At 41.3% G+C, this 18,933-nt stretch overlaps 1 protein-coding gene across 2 annotated transcripts in view; it reads left to right on the top strand.

Annotated features, from left to right (window-relative positions):
- LOC122793576 (E3 ubiquitin-protein ligase TRIM35-like) overlaps positions 1-18,933 on the top strand; it is a 373,048-nt gene that overhangs the window by 141,384 nt on the left and 212,731 nt on the right. For both annotated transcript variants that reach the window (XM_044061742.1, XM_044061743.1), the window contains exon 3: positions 6,760-6,990. In XM_044061742.1, coding sequence (XP_043917677.1) covers positions 6,760-6,990 — 231 coding nt within the window. The remainder of the gene's footprint in view (positions 1-6,759; positions 6,991-18,933) is intronic.

Here is an 18,933-nt window from a genome sequence, read left to right as displayed (position 1 = left end):
ATATTGTTTTATTATGGGTTGGTAGATTTTATGAGAAAGATTTTTATATCAGCATCACCCATAATTAGTTTAGGACCAAATTATTGAATTATACTGGACAGGAAGAAGAAACAGTGTAAAGCAACCGAATTTATGGCTAATGTCAGATAACAATGAGGATGAAGGCCTACAGAGGGATCTTTTATTCCAGTCATTTTTAAATTACTAATACTGTAATAGTGAAGGACAAAACTATACATACCACTACTATATGAGTGCCATGATGAATCTTCACTTCAAAATTACTATTTACACTACAAGAATTGCCATGTCAATATAAAAAAACAAGCTAGCAGAACAAGCACCACTAGTTTCTGTCAAGCCCAGACAGTGCTGCAACTATCCCAAACACAGATGTATCTCTTAAGCTGTACCCTTTTCTTGCTCTGCCACAATCCAATCTAAAATTCACTTTTGACTTATACATTTGCTAAGGTAGACTATTCCACAGCTTTATTGCCTTCTGCATGAAGGACAATGTCCTTGACTGTGTCTTGAACTATCTCTATTTCAGCTACTACCCATATGATCATCTACCCCACTGTCCTTCCTTTCAACTATGTAACCTACTTGCCCTAAACAGCACACTGCATATAAGTCGCCTGCTGCCTTTCACTGCCCTCTTCTAATGTGAACAAACTCTTTTTTCTAACCCTCCCCTCAAATCCCAGTCTTTATTCTTCTCATCACTTTAAGTCTGCAGCATATGCTTTCCATAACTGTAACATCTATCTTGTTGGCTGGCCTCCACAGTTTAGATGTCCCTCCAGATTCATCCTTGCCAAACCCTGAACAAGGGAGAGATGATTACAGTGTTTCTGAAATCTGTACTTTGTACTCTGTACCCCTGCATCCTGCTGGATATCCCCACCACCTTTTAATATTGCACTGCATGACTCAGCCTCAGAGATATTATTTCTCTGGCATAATTTTCAGTCTCAGTCCTGCTTAGTGTCACTCCCACATAGGGTATAATTTTATAATAGTTTCCTCGCTCTAGGCATGTATATCCTTGTTCTTTTTATATTAAATTTTAAATTGTTCTTTATCTGCACAAAAAGCAAGCTGCCAAAAGGTTTCTTAGAAGAATGCAGTCCATCCATGACTTCCATAGCAGTCACCATAGCAGCAGCATCCATACTAGTTTTGCCGTTCAAACCAAATGTGATATCTCACACTACTATACTAAACAGGACTATTTCAGCACTGAACTGTGTCACCCTACTGCTTATGGCTTTTCTACTGAAAGTTCTCCACTAACAAATTGCCTTCTACTTCCAGTCAGCCTGTCTTTATTCCACTTCACCATTTTGCATCCTACTACACATCACTTAATTTTCCTGCCAATATCCTGTAAAGTATAAATTACTCTGCCAAACATCTTACTGAAGTTCAGAAGTACTAGTATACACACACACACACATACACACACACGTATATATGTATATATGTATATATATATATATATATATATATATATATATATATGTGTGTGTGTGTGTGTGTGTGTGTGTGTGTGTGTATATGTATATGTATATATATATATATATATATATATATATATATATATATATATATATATGTGTGTGTGTGTGTGTGTGTGTGTATATATATATATATATATATATATATATATATGTGTATGTATATAGACAGGAGATATAGATATATCTTTACTATTAAAATATTGAAGGCAGGTTTGGTGAACATGGAAAGACAAATGGCAGTTGGCCGATTTCCATGTTGCCGAACGTTAGGAGAGCGAGAGTAAATATCAGCAAATGCAACTGTGCATTCGTTAATATGTAATCAATGTTCTGCACAGACATCACAATATAGTGCGGATTGGGAGATGCATCCCTTTCCTCACTGTAGTGTGATCTTGGAGTTGAAATACATAGTTTGCAGGGGGTGTGGACGGCGCAGGATGGCTTGCTCCCCTGCTAAAAAGTGAATGCCAGTGTAGGAATTTACCTTACGTTTGCACCTACACTGATGTCACTTTCGATATTCAACATAAATGTTGAATCTGCTGAATTTGTTCACAGATTCAGCATTTATGCCTAGTTAATATGTAGGATGTCGTAGGTTCTGTTCGATATTCTGAACTTTTTTTTTTGACTGTTGGTTTTTTGATAGTAAACTAAAATATATAAAACTTTAGTTCTGTTGAGCTCTGCCTTCTGAGCAAATCTCACCATCACAGAAAATTTGGAGAAACAGTGGGGGAGTGCAGATGGCCACATATGAATGGCAGTGACCCTCAATAGATTCCTTAGTTGTGGAACTGAGAAGAAGAAAAAAGTAGTTTGAGATGCAAAATGGTTACAACATTTTTATCCCTTTTCTGGAAAGTCTTCTGAATATAAAAAGGACTGAGTAACCATTTATATGGCATTAACAGGCATTTGCTTTGTTTATGTTAAGGTGAATTAGTCCCAGGAGTTGTGGAAAGCCATGAAGAAATGGCTGCTAGGTATCACCTATGCCTAGAATCTCTCAACTTCTTGGCATAGGATATAAGATCAAGTTCAACCCTTTGGCAAGAATCTAACCACCAAGCATTTACAACAGCTGGAGTGGCCACAGAGGTTCCTTAATGAAGGAAACAGGGTGTAAATAACATGCCCTAACAGAACCAGCTCAAATCTCCTTCCCTGTACTGCGTCTTCTACAGATTACTGAGGGGCGATCTATGTCTAACCTAAAAGACATTCTCTGATCCATCCCTGATGGATTTGCTAAAGATTTGCAAAACAAACAGCACTAGAATTACCTGACTTAAGGATCTTATCCTCATCTGTGTCATAAACAAAACATGTTGGATGGACAGGTGTGTATCTCAGAGATTACCCCTCTCTGGGACAGACTCCTCAATCATGTGAAACAGAGCTCTTCCCTAAGCCTATTCAAATTGAGCTTGGTTCAATGGATGGAAAATTGAAAATTCACCCTTGGCTTGTTGCCTCTGTCCCTTATGGATAAGGACATCTTGTAGATGCCCTAAGGCACAGGTGTATAAAAAAGCCATTGTATCTGTAGGTATTGATAATTGTGAAAACTGGGACATGAATGGCTAGGCTTAAAAAGTTCTGAGGGTGTTAGCCTGGTAACCTCCTATGATCCTTTTACTACAGAACTGCCATATTGTCCAAATGCTTATTGAGAGCTCCCACTAGATGGAGTTTTGGAAGTCTTAAAGGGTTACAAAGACTGCTTTCATCTCCAGTATTAGATATGAAGGAAAGTTCTAGTGACGTGAAAACTCATTGAACTGTCTGCAGGTTGAATGCTACTCCCATCCCAAAGCTGATGCATCCATGGTGAATGTAGCAAAGGAACAAACAGAAGTAATTGCCTAAGAAGACTTTTTTTGATTCATCGAACAAAAAGTGACATCTTCAAGATGGATGAATGTGGATCTTACAAACAAGAAAATGTGCATTCTGAGACCAATGATCCTAAAAAGGTACACTGAAGAACTCCCCTGTGCTGTCTTCCATAAGTAACAATGAGGATGCCCATTTTAATGAGACCATCCACTCTGAGACAGAGATATGTTTATAGATGGAAAAATATGAGACTTTTGCTTGGAAAGACTGTATTCTGCCTGTAGGGAGACTTGTGCTACAAAAGCAGTGTATTAAAACTGCAAGTTCTGTCTGTGAGCATCTGTGTAGAGTATATTTGTAACTTGGAGAGATACAGCATTATTCCTAGAGAATGAAACAACTTGATGAGAGACTCCCTCAATGATGCTAGGCATTGTATAAATATAGCAGCTAGCATTCAGTTACCTGTCTATGAGGTGCATAGGCTAAAAGCAGTCACAGGTGAGCTGCAGACAGTGATGTGCATCTGGTAAGGACACAGAAAGCTAACGTGAAGCCACATTGTATAATTCAAAAATGAAGTAGACTGGCTCTATCTTTGCAATGTAGAAAACTCTTAGGTTTCATTGTGATTTTTGAAATGCATATCAGTGTACACAAGGTCCAAAGAACAACGCCAGTCTTCTTCTTCTACTAGACAAGGAAGAATCAATTGTACCAAGACTATGATAAAGGTTTCTGTAAGGTTGAGGTAATTAACCAGTCAAATTGTAAGTTGGCTTAAGGTCCTATGTCTCTTTTGGCACTAAAAAGAAACTAGAGCAATATCCATATCTATTCTAGTCTGTTGTAACATTTGGGTGACTGTTTTGTTTGGGAGGTTTAAAGACTTTTGGCTTTGCTGGGTTTTTTTTTTTTTTTCTTCATGAGGTGGTATATATGGCAGAGGCAACGTGGAAACTACAGTCATGACAGAGGGAGTCCTGTAATATATGGGCATGATTGTACTGATCCATCTGTCTCTGATTATGTCTCCAAGCCAGCAGATGAAGATGGACTTAGGGTAAACTGGTGGCAATTTTGGAGTGTCACTGTTTCTTTTTCATATGTGTATTATGCAGATAAATTGTTGAGTATAAATAATCCTAATGATACACCAAGAATATACAGAAACGTTTATCTACACCCGGTATCAAATGCATGTTTTTAGCAAACACTTTATTGGGGGTCCAGTGTTACGATAAGTGTAGCGTGTGTGTGTGTGTGTGTGTGTGTGTGTGTGTGTGTTAGGTCTGAATTCTGATACATAAAATAATCTCATACAGTAGGATTAGGGATTATGAGGTGTTTCATGTTCCACATAAACTAGACCTCCACATCTTTATATATTTATACGTTTATATGTTTTATTGTTGTATGTAATTGAATAATTGTTTCCCATTTATTTCATTGGAATTAGATAATTACTTTGTATGTTAAGATGTCTACTGAATAGGACTTACATAGCTGATTTATAATCATATGAACAGGCTGTTTCATGGGTGTTTTTCTTTGATACAGCTAAAGTGATTTTATTGGATTTTATTAAGATCCTAGGTATGTTTTTGGTATTACTTTAGTAGTACAGTGTGGGTTATATTAAGATTTGTTTGTTGTATAGTGTATTTATATCAGAAGATAGTTTAAGATTATTTAGCTTATTTCCATAGGATCAGGTCACTTTTCCCATGAATATTATTTTATAAATGTCTGGTTGGAGTAAGTTGGCATGTTGGTGTATATATATATATATATATATATATATATATATATATACACACACACACACACACACACACACACACACACACACACACACACACACACACACACACACACACACACATTCATATTCATGTTGTTGGGTTTTGCTTTAGAAAAGGGTAGAAGTTTTATGAGGGGGCAATGTTTATTTTTATTGCATGCGGTATGTGTAGTTTCTTTTTGCAAAATTTATTTCGCCATGACTAACATGGGTTTTTAGACTAATGTTTCTGATTGGGTGGAGATTTTATGACATACACAGAATGTGAATACATTTGTGGATAACGAAGATAATGTGCATAGGATGTGCATAATTTTAAGCATGTACATCCTGCGCCAGTTACATGTTTTCATTTTGTGACTATGTAATTAGGATGCACATACACAGACACTCAGACACACACCACACATACACACACACACACGTACACATGCATACATATGCATACATATTATGCAGTTATTTATCCTAATTTTGGACCTAAATAAAGGAATGATAATTAAGCAATAACCAATGATTGGGTGTGGGTATATGAGAATTTACCCATGGTTAATGTGATTTGATCACAAGGGAGAAGCCTGAGTGACTAAACAAAGCCAGCCGTGGATGAATCCTCATATACACACAACCATGAGTCGGTTATTGCGATTTTACAGTAACGTTGTTTAAGAAAGAAATCGCTTGCCCTTAAATAATGTCTTTGTGTAATGGCACGGTAGTGTTCCTCCTTGTTGTTTCATATTCTTCCGTGTTTCTCGATGTGCTGCGCATGTGTGTGGGACTTCCATTCCATGCTTGCTCAGTACACCAACTAATACTGCTCAATAGAAGCAGTGGAGAAAACAGAATCTCCGTTCCTTTTGTTTTTTCCTTATACTATAAAATTTGGAAAACTCAGAGGTATGAGAGTCTACCAAGACAGCAGAGAAATTCAAGAAAAATCAGGTACATTTCATCAGTTTTGCAGAATGTACCTGATTTTTATTGTATTTGGTCTGCCCTCTGTACATGCCTCTCAACCTCTTAGCTCAAATAACGGGGGAAAAGGCCTCAAAATATGGACTAATTGTAAATGTTGCTCTTATAAACTTAGAAAGCTGCTAGAATAACAAGGTTTGTGTTAGCATGCACTGTCTGAAGGATAGACTGTAAATGTTGCTCTGATAAACTTAGAAAGCTACTCAAATAACAAGATCTGTGTTAATGTGCATTGTCTGAAGGACAGAGTATAAATGTTGCTAATATATATATATATATATATATATATATATATATATATATATATATATATATTAGCAAGTAGTGAAACTAAAAACTAAAAGCTGTGCCCTTCTACTTGTATTTTAGTGTAAATCAGATTTGGATACTTCCCAACAAACTATCTATAATTTAAATTGCTATTGTTAATGATCGGTACAACAAATCAAGTAAGATTACTTATTTTATAATTGTTAACATTTGGATATTTACCTCATCTCTTTCTTGCTGACATCCACTATTTGTCACATAGCTGTGAATGATGTTAATGCAAGCTGGTATATATTACTCTTATTTTATCTGAGGCTCTCTGTTTTTTTTTATTAGAATCAGAGCCAAGCCACAGAAAAACAGATAAAGAAGGAGTTTGAGAAGCTACACCAGTTTTTGTTCACCGAAGAAGACATTTTCATCTGTAACCTTAAGGAGGAGGAAGAGAAGAAAATGCATGCAGTGGAAGAAAAAATTCAAAAGCTCTGCAAGGACATCAGTGATCTTACAGACAAAATGGAACAGCTCAAGGAAGATTTAGAACAAGAAGATGTTGTCATCCTAATGGTATCATAATTCACTTGCATGGTCTTGGCCTTAGCTTGTCTTTTTTACTAAACTTGTTTTAAAAAAGGTAGTGATCTATAAGCTGGCTCAGACATATATACTGGTTGGGATTTGTATGAATCTCTAATAACATACTATATATAATAGAATATAATATATATATATATATATATATATATATATATATATATATATATATATGTATATATATATATATATATATATAGTGTTTTACATACATAACTTTTATCGCAACATGCACACCAGAATAATTACTAAATTGCATCTCCAATCCATCATACTATGCAAGTTCTTTTCAGCTATCTGTACTCATATAAGAGCATTTCACTTATCCCCCAGGTTGGAGACATTCCCTTGGATTCTGCAAGCCTTGTATGAAAAGCAGGATTAGTGCAGGAGCTTTAGCAGGCAATATGTCTGCCGTGCAATCTAGGAATAGCCAAGTATAAGGCCATTGGCATTGTAAACAGCTTAAAAAATAAAAAAAATCAACTTTTATTTTTTTTAGCCAATCTTGGCTGTTTAACCGTAGGACAGCAGCGCGCAAATGAGATTGGGGGAGAAATAATAAAATAAACCTAAAATAAGTATTCTAACTAAAATCACTATTCTGCCATGAAAATCAATGGCAGGCAGAAGACAACATGGCCAGTGAGTAGTGGTTGCTAAGGAGGGAGGCTCAGTGTGAGACATGTAACAATGCATTAGCAGGCAATCCTATGCAAATGAGGGGAAGGATAGTGAATCCCAGTTCTCCCCAGCATGCTAGTCAGCTCCCAATAGTGTGAGAGCAGGAATAGCTTGGTGCAAGCCTAGGAGTTAGCTGACATTATGGGTGTGTATGTCAGGCATACTGTAAGTGGATTGCTCTGGCTAAACATTGTTCTGAGTTTCCAAGTCACATTTTTAAGTTTACAGTGTTGCAGCATAGAGTTGAAGATAGTCGAGGGGGACCCTGGCAAGTTATGCTGGAAATAGATGAATTGAAATGGCAGATTAGAACAAGGGCTCATATGTTCCCAGGTATTAATGATAATTTTTCCATCAAATGCCTTTTGAAGCTTTTTACTATGGACAGATAATAATATAATTATCAAATGTCCAACTCATGGTATTATAAGTTGATTTTTTAGGTTAGGTATATTTAATGTGGTGTTTGTTAAATATAAGTTTTATTGAGCAAATAATATTAGTTAGAGAACCTAGTTAATATAAATGCATTATAACATAGATTTATTTATTTATGTCGTATATATTTTTTGCATCTTATATAATATTTGCATTTTTTAGATTAATTTGAAGTATTTTTAATATTTTTAATTTCTGGTTTCTTTTGATTTGATTATTTATTAAAGTTTACACACGCATTTTTAACATTTTCTATTGTAGTAGGCTGTGCTGATATGTTGTCAAGGCAACTAAAAACCCAAGTTAATTGATGGGGTTATTAACTTGCTTGTATAAAAGGAATTTGTAACAGCGTTTCAGCTATTTGTCTGAGGAAGGCGAAGCATTGTCCTAGATGAAAGTGTGATTTACAATAAATAGCACTAATTTTATTTTATAGTGTTCTTTTCGTCTTCCATTTTTAAGAAGTGGATTGGAGGCCTGTGGCTCAGGTTTGCTCCTAGCTAAGCACAGCTAAGCAAGGGGGTGTGTCTGAGTCTGCCTAGCACTCTTTACATTGCCTAAGCGGGTGTGCGCGCTGCGCACCGGGTTTTAAAGGTATAAAAAAAAGTTAAACCAGGAAATAGAAGCTCTGTGCACATTTGAGCACTCTGTTTGCACGCGCACCCCGGCCTTAAACGGGAAGGCAATGGGAAGGGAAAACAGCAGTAGAAAGGTAATGAAGGAGAACTAGCATAGCTGGCAGGTAAAATGTATCAGAATCAGCCAATTACACTGGCAGCAGACCAGCTCAGCCCAGAACACTGCTATAAACTATACAAACACCTTCCCGTCTGTTTTTTCCCCACACTGTACACCACCGGTGTATACAAGAGGGGAACTTTTAACAAACAAAACAACAAAATGATAGGGGCTGCAATACCTATCATACAACAACTTGTGGAAGAGGCTGAGGGTGGTGTGTATGCGAATGCTGTCGACCAACCCACAGTGAGGAGACGGAGAAGAGTGTACAAACCCAGGGTAACCTACCATGGGCTACATGAGCTGGAGATAGTGGAGTGCTATAGGGTGGACAGGGACCTCCTACAGCAAATTGTTGAGCTGTGCTGGCCACACCTGACACACCTGACACACAGAACTAACAGAGGGGAACCCATCCTAGTGGATACCAAGGTATGTGTAGGCCTAAGAATACTAGCTACAGGTACCTTCCAAAGGCCAACTGGGGATATGATGGGGATGTCACAGGCATCAGCATCCAGGGTAATCCACTAGTTCCTGGATGCCATGTCAGCACATGTCGGTGAGCACATTTATTTCCCCAACACTCTTGAGGCATTGGCCAGCAATATGCAACTGTTCCACCAAATAGCAGAATACCCTGAGGTAGTGGGTGTTATAGACTGCACACACATATGGATCAAAGCACCACCTGGTGAGCAGGGTAGGGACTACATCAACCGCAAGGGCTTCCCTTCCATCAACTGCCAGGTCATGTGCGATGCCCAGGGCATAATAATGAATGTGTGTGCTGGCTGCCCTGGAATCTATCACAATTCCCACATCTGGCATCTGACGCAGCTGTACCATAGATTTGCCGATGGCGACATCCCTCACGGTCACCTAGTGGGGGATGCTGGATATGCACTGGAGCTGTGGCTGATGACACCCATCAGAAATGTACACACACCCGAACAAGAACTCCATAATGAGGCACACGAACAGACCAGAATTAAAGTAGAGCATGTGTTTGGGATGCTCAAGTCATGGTTCTGGTGCCTGGACACATCCGGTGGTGCCTTGCAGTACTCACCAGCTACATGCAACCAAATTGTCATCATATGTGCCATGCTACACAATATGATCCTGTGGAAACAGTTGAAGCAGGAACAGCAGGGGGCGGGGACACACAGCCCCCCACCATTGCCAAGGGCTGCACAGGCACAGAGCGACTCGGAGGAGGAACAACCTGAGCCTGCCCCAGTAGGCAGAAGAAGGCGTGCCCAGTATGCCCTGGCCTTGGCAAAGAGGCAATGCATAGTACATATCCTGACCCAGGAGGGACACAGGGAATAACATCTCTCTCTGGCTCTCACATACAATAAAAAAGATGCCAAACATGACACTACCTGTGCTCAACCATGTGTAGGGAGTGTACTATGTGCATCCAACATAGGCAGCCCTGCAGCACCACCCTCAATACTGGAACAGCCACAAGGTAAGTGACTCACACCTGCCAGTCAGGGGGGTTCACATACCCAACAACAGTCACAGCCAGCAAGACAGCTGTAGACAAACACAAACAAAGGCTGTACTATGGCCTCTGAATGATGACTATGGGTAACCCCCCTCCCCCCAGGCCTACACAGACAGACTACAGCAGGTCAGGCGGTGGGACGTTAGTTCTGAAGGGTAGGAAGTCAGAAACTAATATGTAGGTAAGATCTGTAGTACACTGGTATGCCTCTAGTCAGCATGATAGGTTAGAATACAGAATGAAATGGAGTACCTGACATACCAGTACAGTCATAGCAAATGTGTACAAGTGTCAGGTGTGCCCCCCCCATCCTACATAGTAATGTAATAACAGTCAGGTGTGCCCCCTAAATCCTGTGTAGAAATGTAGAAATAGTCAGGTGTGCCCCCCCCATCCTAGATAGAAATGTAGTAACAGTCAGGTATGCCCCCCAATCCTGTGTAGATATGTAGAAATAGTCAGGTGTGACCCCCCAATCCTGTGTAGGAATGCAGAAACAGTCAGGTGTGCTCCCCCCAACCCTACTTTATTATATAGTAATGGTCTCGTGTACACCCCCACAACCCTATGTAGAAATGTAGTAACATGTATGTGTAGGTCTAATACCAGTGGAGCACAGATGCACAGAGGTGGCCAAGGTAGTAGGATAGGTTGTAGCATCTGCACAATATGCAGGTATGTGTGAGTTAGGTTGGTGTGTGCCCATATCATGTGAGAGTGGTCGGTATGTATGCATGTTGAGGTAAGCTTGGTGGCCATTCCCCACTACTGCTGATGATAGGGACAAGTCCTCACAACTGCAGTGCCTTACACAATACCCATCAGTATAACACAAGCTAGCAGTAAGCCATTGCAAATGTATGGTGATAATATGTGTCACCATCTGAAAAACTGACATGGTATGGCTGTTGGTCTACATATACAAGCAGTACAGAGGGCAAATTACCCCAGACAAACAGTATATATTTTGGAAAGGTACATACAGGTATGCATCACATTATCTGGTCCTGTAGTAGAGGATACTGGTGTGGTCTGTCCAAACACTCGCAGGTCACAAAGGAGGTAGGACTGCTGTATTGGGAAACAGCTGATGTACCTGCACATGCAAGCATAACTGGAATGCCCAATGCACCCACAGGCACCTCTCTGGTCATATCCCTGCTGTGGGGAATGGGTACAGTAAGATCCCACCTGTATATGGCAATAGCGGAAGACTGCAGCATGTAGTGCAGGTGTCCCATGCAGGTGTGTCCCTAGCTGTAGGTAGCAAACTGCCAGCATCCACACCACCTGAGCAAGAGTGTTAGGAGGTGTTGTCATGAACACCTATCACATCTACCTTGCCACCCCAGGGGAATATACTGTATGGTCATCTGGGACTGTAGGACTGACAGAATACAATGACCGCCACATCAGGCATGCAGCAACACCTAATGCCCTACAGGCGTCTGCCAAAGGCCTGTGTCTCACATGTACTGCCAATGCATGTTATGTGACAGACACCCAAATAACAACATAACACACTCCACATATGCCATATGCAAGGCCATGTGGACAAACCACAGTAACATGTCCACCATGTCCCACTGCATGAACTGTGGACCAACACTAACACACACCTGTGATGGGGTGATACCATTAGGGAAAGTATCAGAGAATGTATGGATAATGTATGGAAGAGGTTAGAATAACGGGGGAGGCATGGGCAGCATGGAATGTGCAGGGTCCGACACCAAGTTGTGTGCATAAATTATCCCCAGCTGCAAACACATACATGGGTGGCTACACACCTGCCCATACACCACAATAGGGTAAATGTCCTAACCCATGGCCCCTGCCCCTGGCTGACCTGTGCGAATCTGTACAGCTGTGAGGCATTGCCACAGCAAGATAAGCCCATATTGTCATGTTGATGGGCGTACAAGTAAAGGATCCTCTGCCAGTACTGTACCTGGGTGCAGAACCGGATACACAAAACCAGCACCAAGTGTCTGCAACTCCCCCTCCAGAATGGCATAACTTACCATGAATACGTAGGTGTCTGCCCACAATACTGAACACAGCTGCAATCACCCTTGTCCACCAGGACATCACTGTGAGCAAGAATGTCCACCTGACAGTACATGAGGACAGAAAACATCACTGTGCATAACAGTACACGTCTGAATATCTCTGCTAACAGCAGTACCACGCAGCTGAAGCAACACAGACACAATCACCTATAGTAGTCACTATCCCCTGCACAGTTTGTCACCATATTGCCAAATGATCGACGGATACCCTGCAGAAACAGTATGCTACTTGTAGGTGTTCAACACAAAGGTCTGCACTGCAGTACAAACTACCTGGACCCGATACACACATTCAATACAGACGGGCATACTGGGCATGCTCACACACAAACAAATGAAGGCCATGTCTGCAAACACCAGTGGACCAGACATATCTGGCAGTTGCAGATATTAGTGCAGACACTCCTCAGTAAGCACCACTCATGCTTTGCACACACAGTGGATAGGAATACAGACATATATCTAAGGACAACACACCATAATAAGCCAAACGTAGATGGACATAGATGTGTGGAAGAGGGTGACTGTGACAAGGAGCCATCCAGGCCTGTCCCACCCTGCACACAGCCAAAGGGCCACAACCACATGTGGTTCAGAGGTCACTCACTGTAGATACTAGCCACCGGTATCTGTAAGCATTACAGACTATGTGGTGCAAGTGCTAGCTGTGCAACATGACTGTACAAGGAAGTAGTAATCTAGCAGCTGTATGCATGTACCTGTGGAATATGACCCTGCGTGTGCCTGCATGTGGTCTGTCAACCACTAGATGAATGGGTTATGGCCCATGCACACACAGTGCCCTCCCCATAGCCCTACTATGACAAGCCTGCTGTGGTCATCCACTGTGAAATACACCTTTGGGGCCGGTAATCTCCATGGCGCATCCTATAACTGCGTACTACTGTAGTGTGATAAACTAGCCAGGTAGGAGTTCCAATCCCAGACATGTCAACTGTGTGTGTGTCTGTCAGCCTCTGTCTTTGTAGAGAGCAATGCTTTTTAGGCTAGTCACACTCCTTACAATTCAAATGCCCTACTTTGGTAAGGCTGCTGATGTTATCCACCTAGAAATACACCTCAGGGAAGGTTGCAGCACAGTAATCTCCATAGCACATCCCATAACTGCATACTGCTGTAGTGTGCTAAAATAGGTAGGAGTTCTAATCCCAAACTTGGCAAGTGTGTGTATGTGTGTGTGTGTGTGTGTGTGTGTGTCTGTCCCTGTCCATCCCTGCCTGTGTAGAGAGCAATGCTTTTTAGGCTAGTCACACTCACTACAATTCAAATGCCCTACTTTGGCAAGACTGCTGATGTCATCCACCTTGAAATACACCTTCGGGAAAGTTGTGGCTCAGTAATCTCCATGGCTCATCCTGTAACTGTGTACTGCTGTTGTGTGATAAAATAGGCAGGGGTTATAATCCCAGACATGGCAACTGTGTGTGTGTGTGTGTGTGTGTGTGTGTGTGTGTGTGTGTGTGTGTGTGTGCGCATCTGTGTAAAGAGCAATGCATTTTAGGCTAGTCACACTCACTGCAAGTCAAATGCCCTACTTTGGCAATCCTGCTGATGTCATTCACCGTGAAATACACCTTTGGGGATGGGGTACTTCAGCAATCCCTGTGGTGCATTCTATAACAGCATCATGCTGTAGTGTGATATAGAACTCTGGTAGAGGTTCTATTCCCACACATGGCAGCTGTGGATGTTTTGTGTGTGTTTCTATGTCTGTGTAGGGGGCAATGCATTTTAGGCTAGTCGCACTCAGTACAATTCAAATGCCCTACTTTGTCAATTCTGCTGATGTCATTCACTGTGAAATACACCTTTGGGGAAGGGGAACTCCAGCAATCCCCATGGTGCATCCTATAACAGCATCATGCTGTAGTGTGATATAGAACTCTGCTGGGAGTTCTATTCCCACACATGGCAGTTGTGGATGTTTTGTGTGTGTTTTTGTGTCTGTGTAGGCAGCAATGCATTTTAGGCTAGTCACACTCAGTACAATGCAAATTCCCTACTTTGGCAATCCTGCTGATGTCATTCACTGTGAAATACACCTTTGAGGAAGGAATACTCCAGTACTCTCCATGGCGCGTCCTATAACTGCGTAGTGCTGTAGTGTAACATACTAGTTAGTTAGGAGTTCTAATCCCAGACATGACAGGTGTGTGTGTGTGTGTGTGTGTGTGTGTGTGTGTGTGTGTGTGTGTGTGTGTGTGTGTGTGTGTGTGTGTGTGTTTGTAAGTCTTATCCTGTGTGGATGTGATTGCTATCAACTGGACTCAATGTGGAGCAGGTTTTGCATATTCCTTATATGGTGGCCCTAGTATATATCACAATGTCCACCATACAGGGATAACAGATGTGAAATAGCCGAGAGGTGGGGGTGCAAATCCATACCCCTGCATGTGACATCAAGGCCAGGCAAACAAAGTTAGCAACCCTAGTATCACCCAGAGACCACTCTCAACCCATGTGTCATACACACACTCACACACATACACACACACACTTGCCTAGGCAACAACCGCTATGTTGGTAGTACCCTGCATATTGCCCACTGATAGTAACCATGGTGTGATTGCAGTGGGCTACAGAGGGCATGGCACTCTTCCCATCTGTCCAAAAGGCACGTACATGCTGACAGCGCACCTTCCCCATGTTCCCCAGTGGACACCTGCAACACCTGTGGTGCCATCAAATGTGACCCACAAAGGACATACCATGCCTGAAAACATGCCCTGTATGGACAGATGCTACTGACACCAAGGAATGCTGGTATCATGCTATCAATGTAGGTGCAGGGTAAACTTGCTGTCCATTACCAGTTCCTGCCACATGAGGCCAGAACTGGCACATCCAATGATAACAATCTGTGTACACAACATGGGCCAGACACCCCAGGTACAGTTCCACATGTCACTGTGCATGCATGTGGGAGGTGTGCACATCCCAGACACCATCCATGTCATGGACTATGGAAACATACATAGCAAGCAGTGCACAGCATTGGCCACACACAATAGTCACCCAGGTGACTGGATGGTGAATACAATACCCACCTGTGTGGGCAACTTCAGAAACTACACTCCTGAGCCATGATGCAGACCATTGTCATGTGGGCTGATGCCAAGGTATACCCATCACCTAGCCTTATATAGCTGTCTGGCACAGTCGACCACTACACACTTGTGAAGCAATGTACCCATGCATGTCAGTACTAGCACCGTGTGTGTGTGTGTGTGTGTGTGTGTGTGTGTGTGTGTGTGTGTGTGTGTGTGTGTGTGTTATATGATGCATATGATCACATTCAAACTCACTACAACCCTCACTGGCATACTGAAGCATGCTGTCCAGTGTCAGACACCTCCACATACCCTTTGCCCATATAACCTCTGTATGACCCCTGTGGTGCATGTGATACCTACACAGTAATGCGTTGTGGCAATCTCAATAGTGATGAGTTGTATTCCTGGCTCTGCCAAGTGTGTCAATGTGTGTGCATCCCTGTGAGAGTGTGGCTGTGTTGATACTGGCACTTGTTCATGCGGACAGGCACGTGTACTACACCTACTGTATAGCTATCATTTCCCCTGTTGCAGATGCCACTCACTATCACATATACGTTTTGAGGGCTACTCAACATGTAACCTATGTGGTGCATCCGATAACTGCATAGAAATGTGATAGCACTACATAGTCGTCAGGGGTTTGATACCCTGTGCTGGTAGGTGTGTGACACAAACATGCTTAAGTTTTACTCTCACACCCCTCCCTGACTTTACTTTGCCTCTAGCTGCCTCTTTCATTCCCTCTCTGGTGGATGTAGAGACCTACACCTGCTTTGCTTAGGCAGCAGCATGTGTATTTTAAGTGATGCTCATGATCAGCTGATGGCCTCTACACGAATAGCATCCCTCCTCTAGATGATTGCATGTGGAACAGCTGTGGTAACATTCCCATTGCCAATTGCATGGAAACACACTTCAATATCTAGGAACATCATGTTGGTGTTGGGCCTTTTCATTCACTGTGAGCAGGAACTTGTTCTGTTGTTTGGCAAACAGCATTTCAGATGGATTAGGGATTTACCTCTAACAACATACACTGTAGAAACAGGGCAACACACAGGAGGGGGTGTGCCTAACCTGACTACAGACTGTAAGTGTTGCTATACTGCATTTGGAGTAATGTTGGTTTAACAGGGTTTGTGTGGATATGGCTGTCCAACATGTTTTAATAGCAGCCATGTCAGTGCTATGCTTATGAGGGAACCCCATCTGTAGGGTCATCTGCAGACTGGGCAGTGTGTGGTGCATTTTGTTTCATGTGTTACCCACAGAGCACCTATCTGTGGACTGCAGAAGGTACTGTGAGGATTGCAGTCTGTAGATGGTGACAGCTGTGAGAGTTACTGACTTCATATCCCTCATAGAACATATGTTGCAACAAACCCTGTTACAACAGTAAATGTATGAGGTTATCACAGCAACATGTCAATATTGGCCCTCTGCATGTGCCTCCAGCCACAACTCTGTCAACCTTTGTACATATGTCATGCAGTAAGAGGTGCATATGGGCAGTACACCATAATTAGTGACATCATAATTGATAACAAGCCAGTGAGATATCAGACTGCTACACATGTTATGTATAATAGAGGTTATATTTGATGACATCACCTGGACATTCTGTGGTTGTGCATAAAGTACTGAGGTCTGTGTACGTAAGGTGAATGTCGACAGTGTGTGCACTGATAATATGTACTTTGGCCTGTGTACAGACTGTGGTAGATGTCATTGTTCTTGGTCCCGTTCTATCTGATGTTACATGCTGCTCCACTGTAAGTTACCCTATCAGCTGGTTATGCACTTTCACACTGATGTATCATACTCTGTGCTGTGACATGCCTGTAGAGCCTGGTATATATGCAAGTACATGTGTATCCCCCCATAGGAAATGTAGGCCAATGGTGAGCCAGTCTGCTTGTAACCTGCACAGTGCTTTGTTACATGCCTAGCAGCTTAGTGTACGTACCCAGTGAGATGTCATGCCCAGATACTTGCCAGATGTACTGCTGCTGGTCCTCCCTTAATAGTCATGTATGTCATACAGAGCAGTGGGATGCTGTACAGATGTATGTCAATATCTAGTGGGTAGTATGTGGCCATGGCACCTCTGTACCAGTGGTTAGTATGTATCAGGACAGATGGGGGTGTGTGAATGCATAACCTATGGGGGCAAATGTGTACCAGTCATTACGTGTTATACCCATCAACATGTTAACATCCACATTGTCAGGCTTGGTCCACATGTCTTGCACTAAGGGGTTCTGTGTACACCTCTGGACTGTCCAGAGTGTCAGAATGTCCACATATATTAGCCAATATCTCTGCTGTAGTTCACAGGAGCATTACATGCTAGCAGCGGTACTGTAATATGATGTCCATAGGATGCCTGTCAGTAGCCAATGGCGCACATGTTAAAAGCAGATGTGACCTCCCACACACACCATGTCTGTGAAGACAATCCTTATTACAGTAGCAATAGTCTACAAATATACCTGCTATACACACCTGACATACCCTTGCACTACGGAGTTGGGACTATAGGGGCTGAGGAGGGCTACACTCCATGTTCAGGACATATGGTGAAAATATATGTATATATAATTATCCAGATATCTATATAGATATATACACATATACATATCGACATATATAGATGGATATGTATATGTACATATATATACATATATATATATATATATATATATATATATATATATATACACACATATAAACACCTAGATATATACATATACTGAGCAATATATGTCTACACATATACAGATAGAGATACATATGCACATATATGCATGGATATCTACATATATATTGACAGTCATAGATATATCAGAATAAATATGTATGCACATATAGTTATAGATATCTACATATATACCAACATAACTAGGCATATCTGTACACATAGGATGTGCATACCTATATAGCTATATAGACATATATCTATATATATACATATACATATATCTATATATACATATATGTAGAGATATATATAAATATGTACATACTAAGAGATGTACACATGGCCATATATATGTAGCACTATACAGATGTGTATACAGACATATGTATGAGTATACATGTGTATGTACATGTAGACATATATAGACCTATTATATGTATACAACCATATTCCTGTCATGAGTAAACCTCACGGTTGTGTATACCCTCCCAGATGTATCTCACTGTATGTATCTGCTATGTGCACATTATGATAAAACAACACATGTGATGCAACAGTCATATTAATAATAAGGACTACACAATTTACGAACTAAATGCAATTATTCAATACTACTCAATATGTGTATTGACAGCTATATTGGTAAAACAACTGCTGTCTTCATAGTGGTCATGGTGTAGTGGT

This window comes from Protopterus annectens, chromosome 2.part0 (assembly GCF_019279795.1).
Source record: "Protopterus annectens isolate FY-2018-M chromosome 2.part0, PAN1.0, whole genome shotgun sequence".
Taxonomy (NCBI): domain Eukaryota; kingdom Metazoa; phylum Chordata; order Ceratodontiformes; family Protopteridae; genus Protopterus; species Protopterus annectens.
Note: the sequence above shows the minus strand (reverse complement) of the source record. Positions and strands in the feature narration are given on the sequence as shown.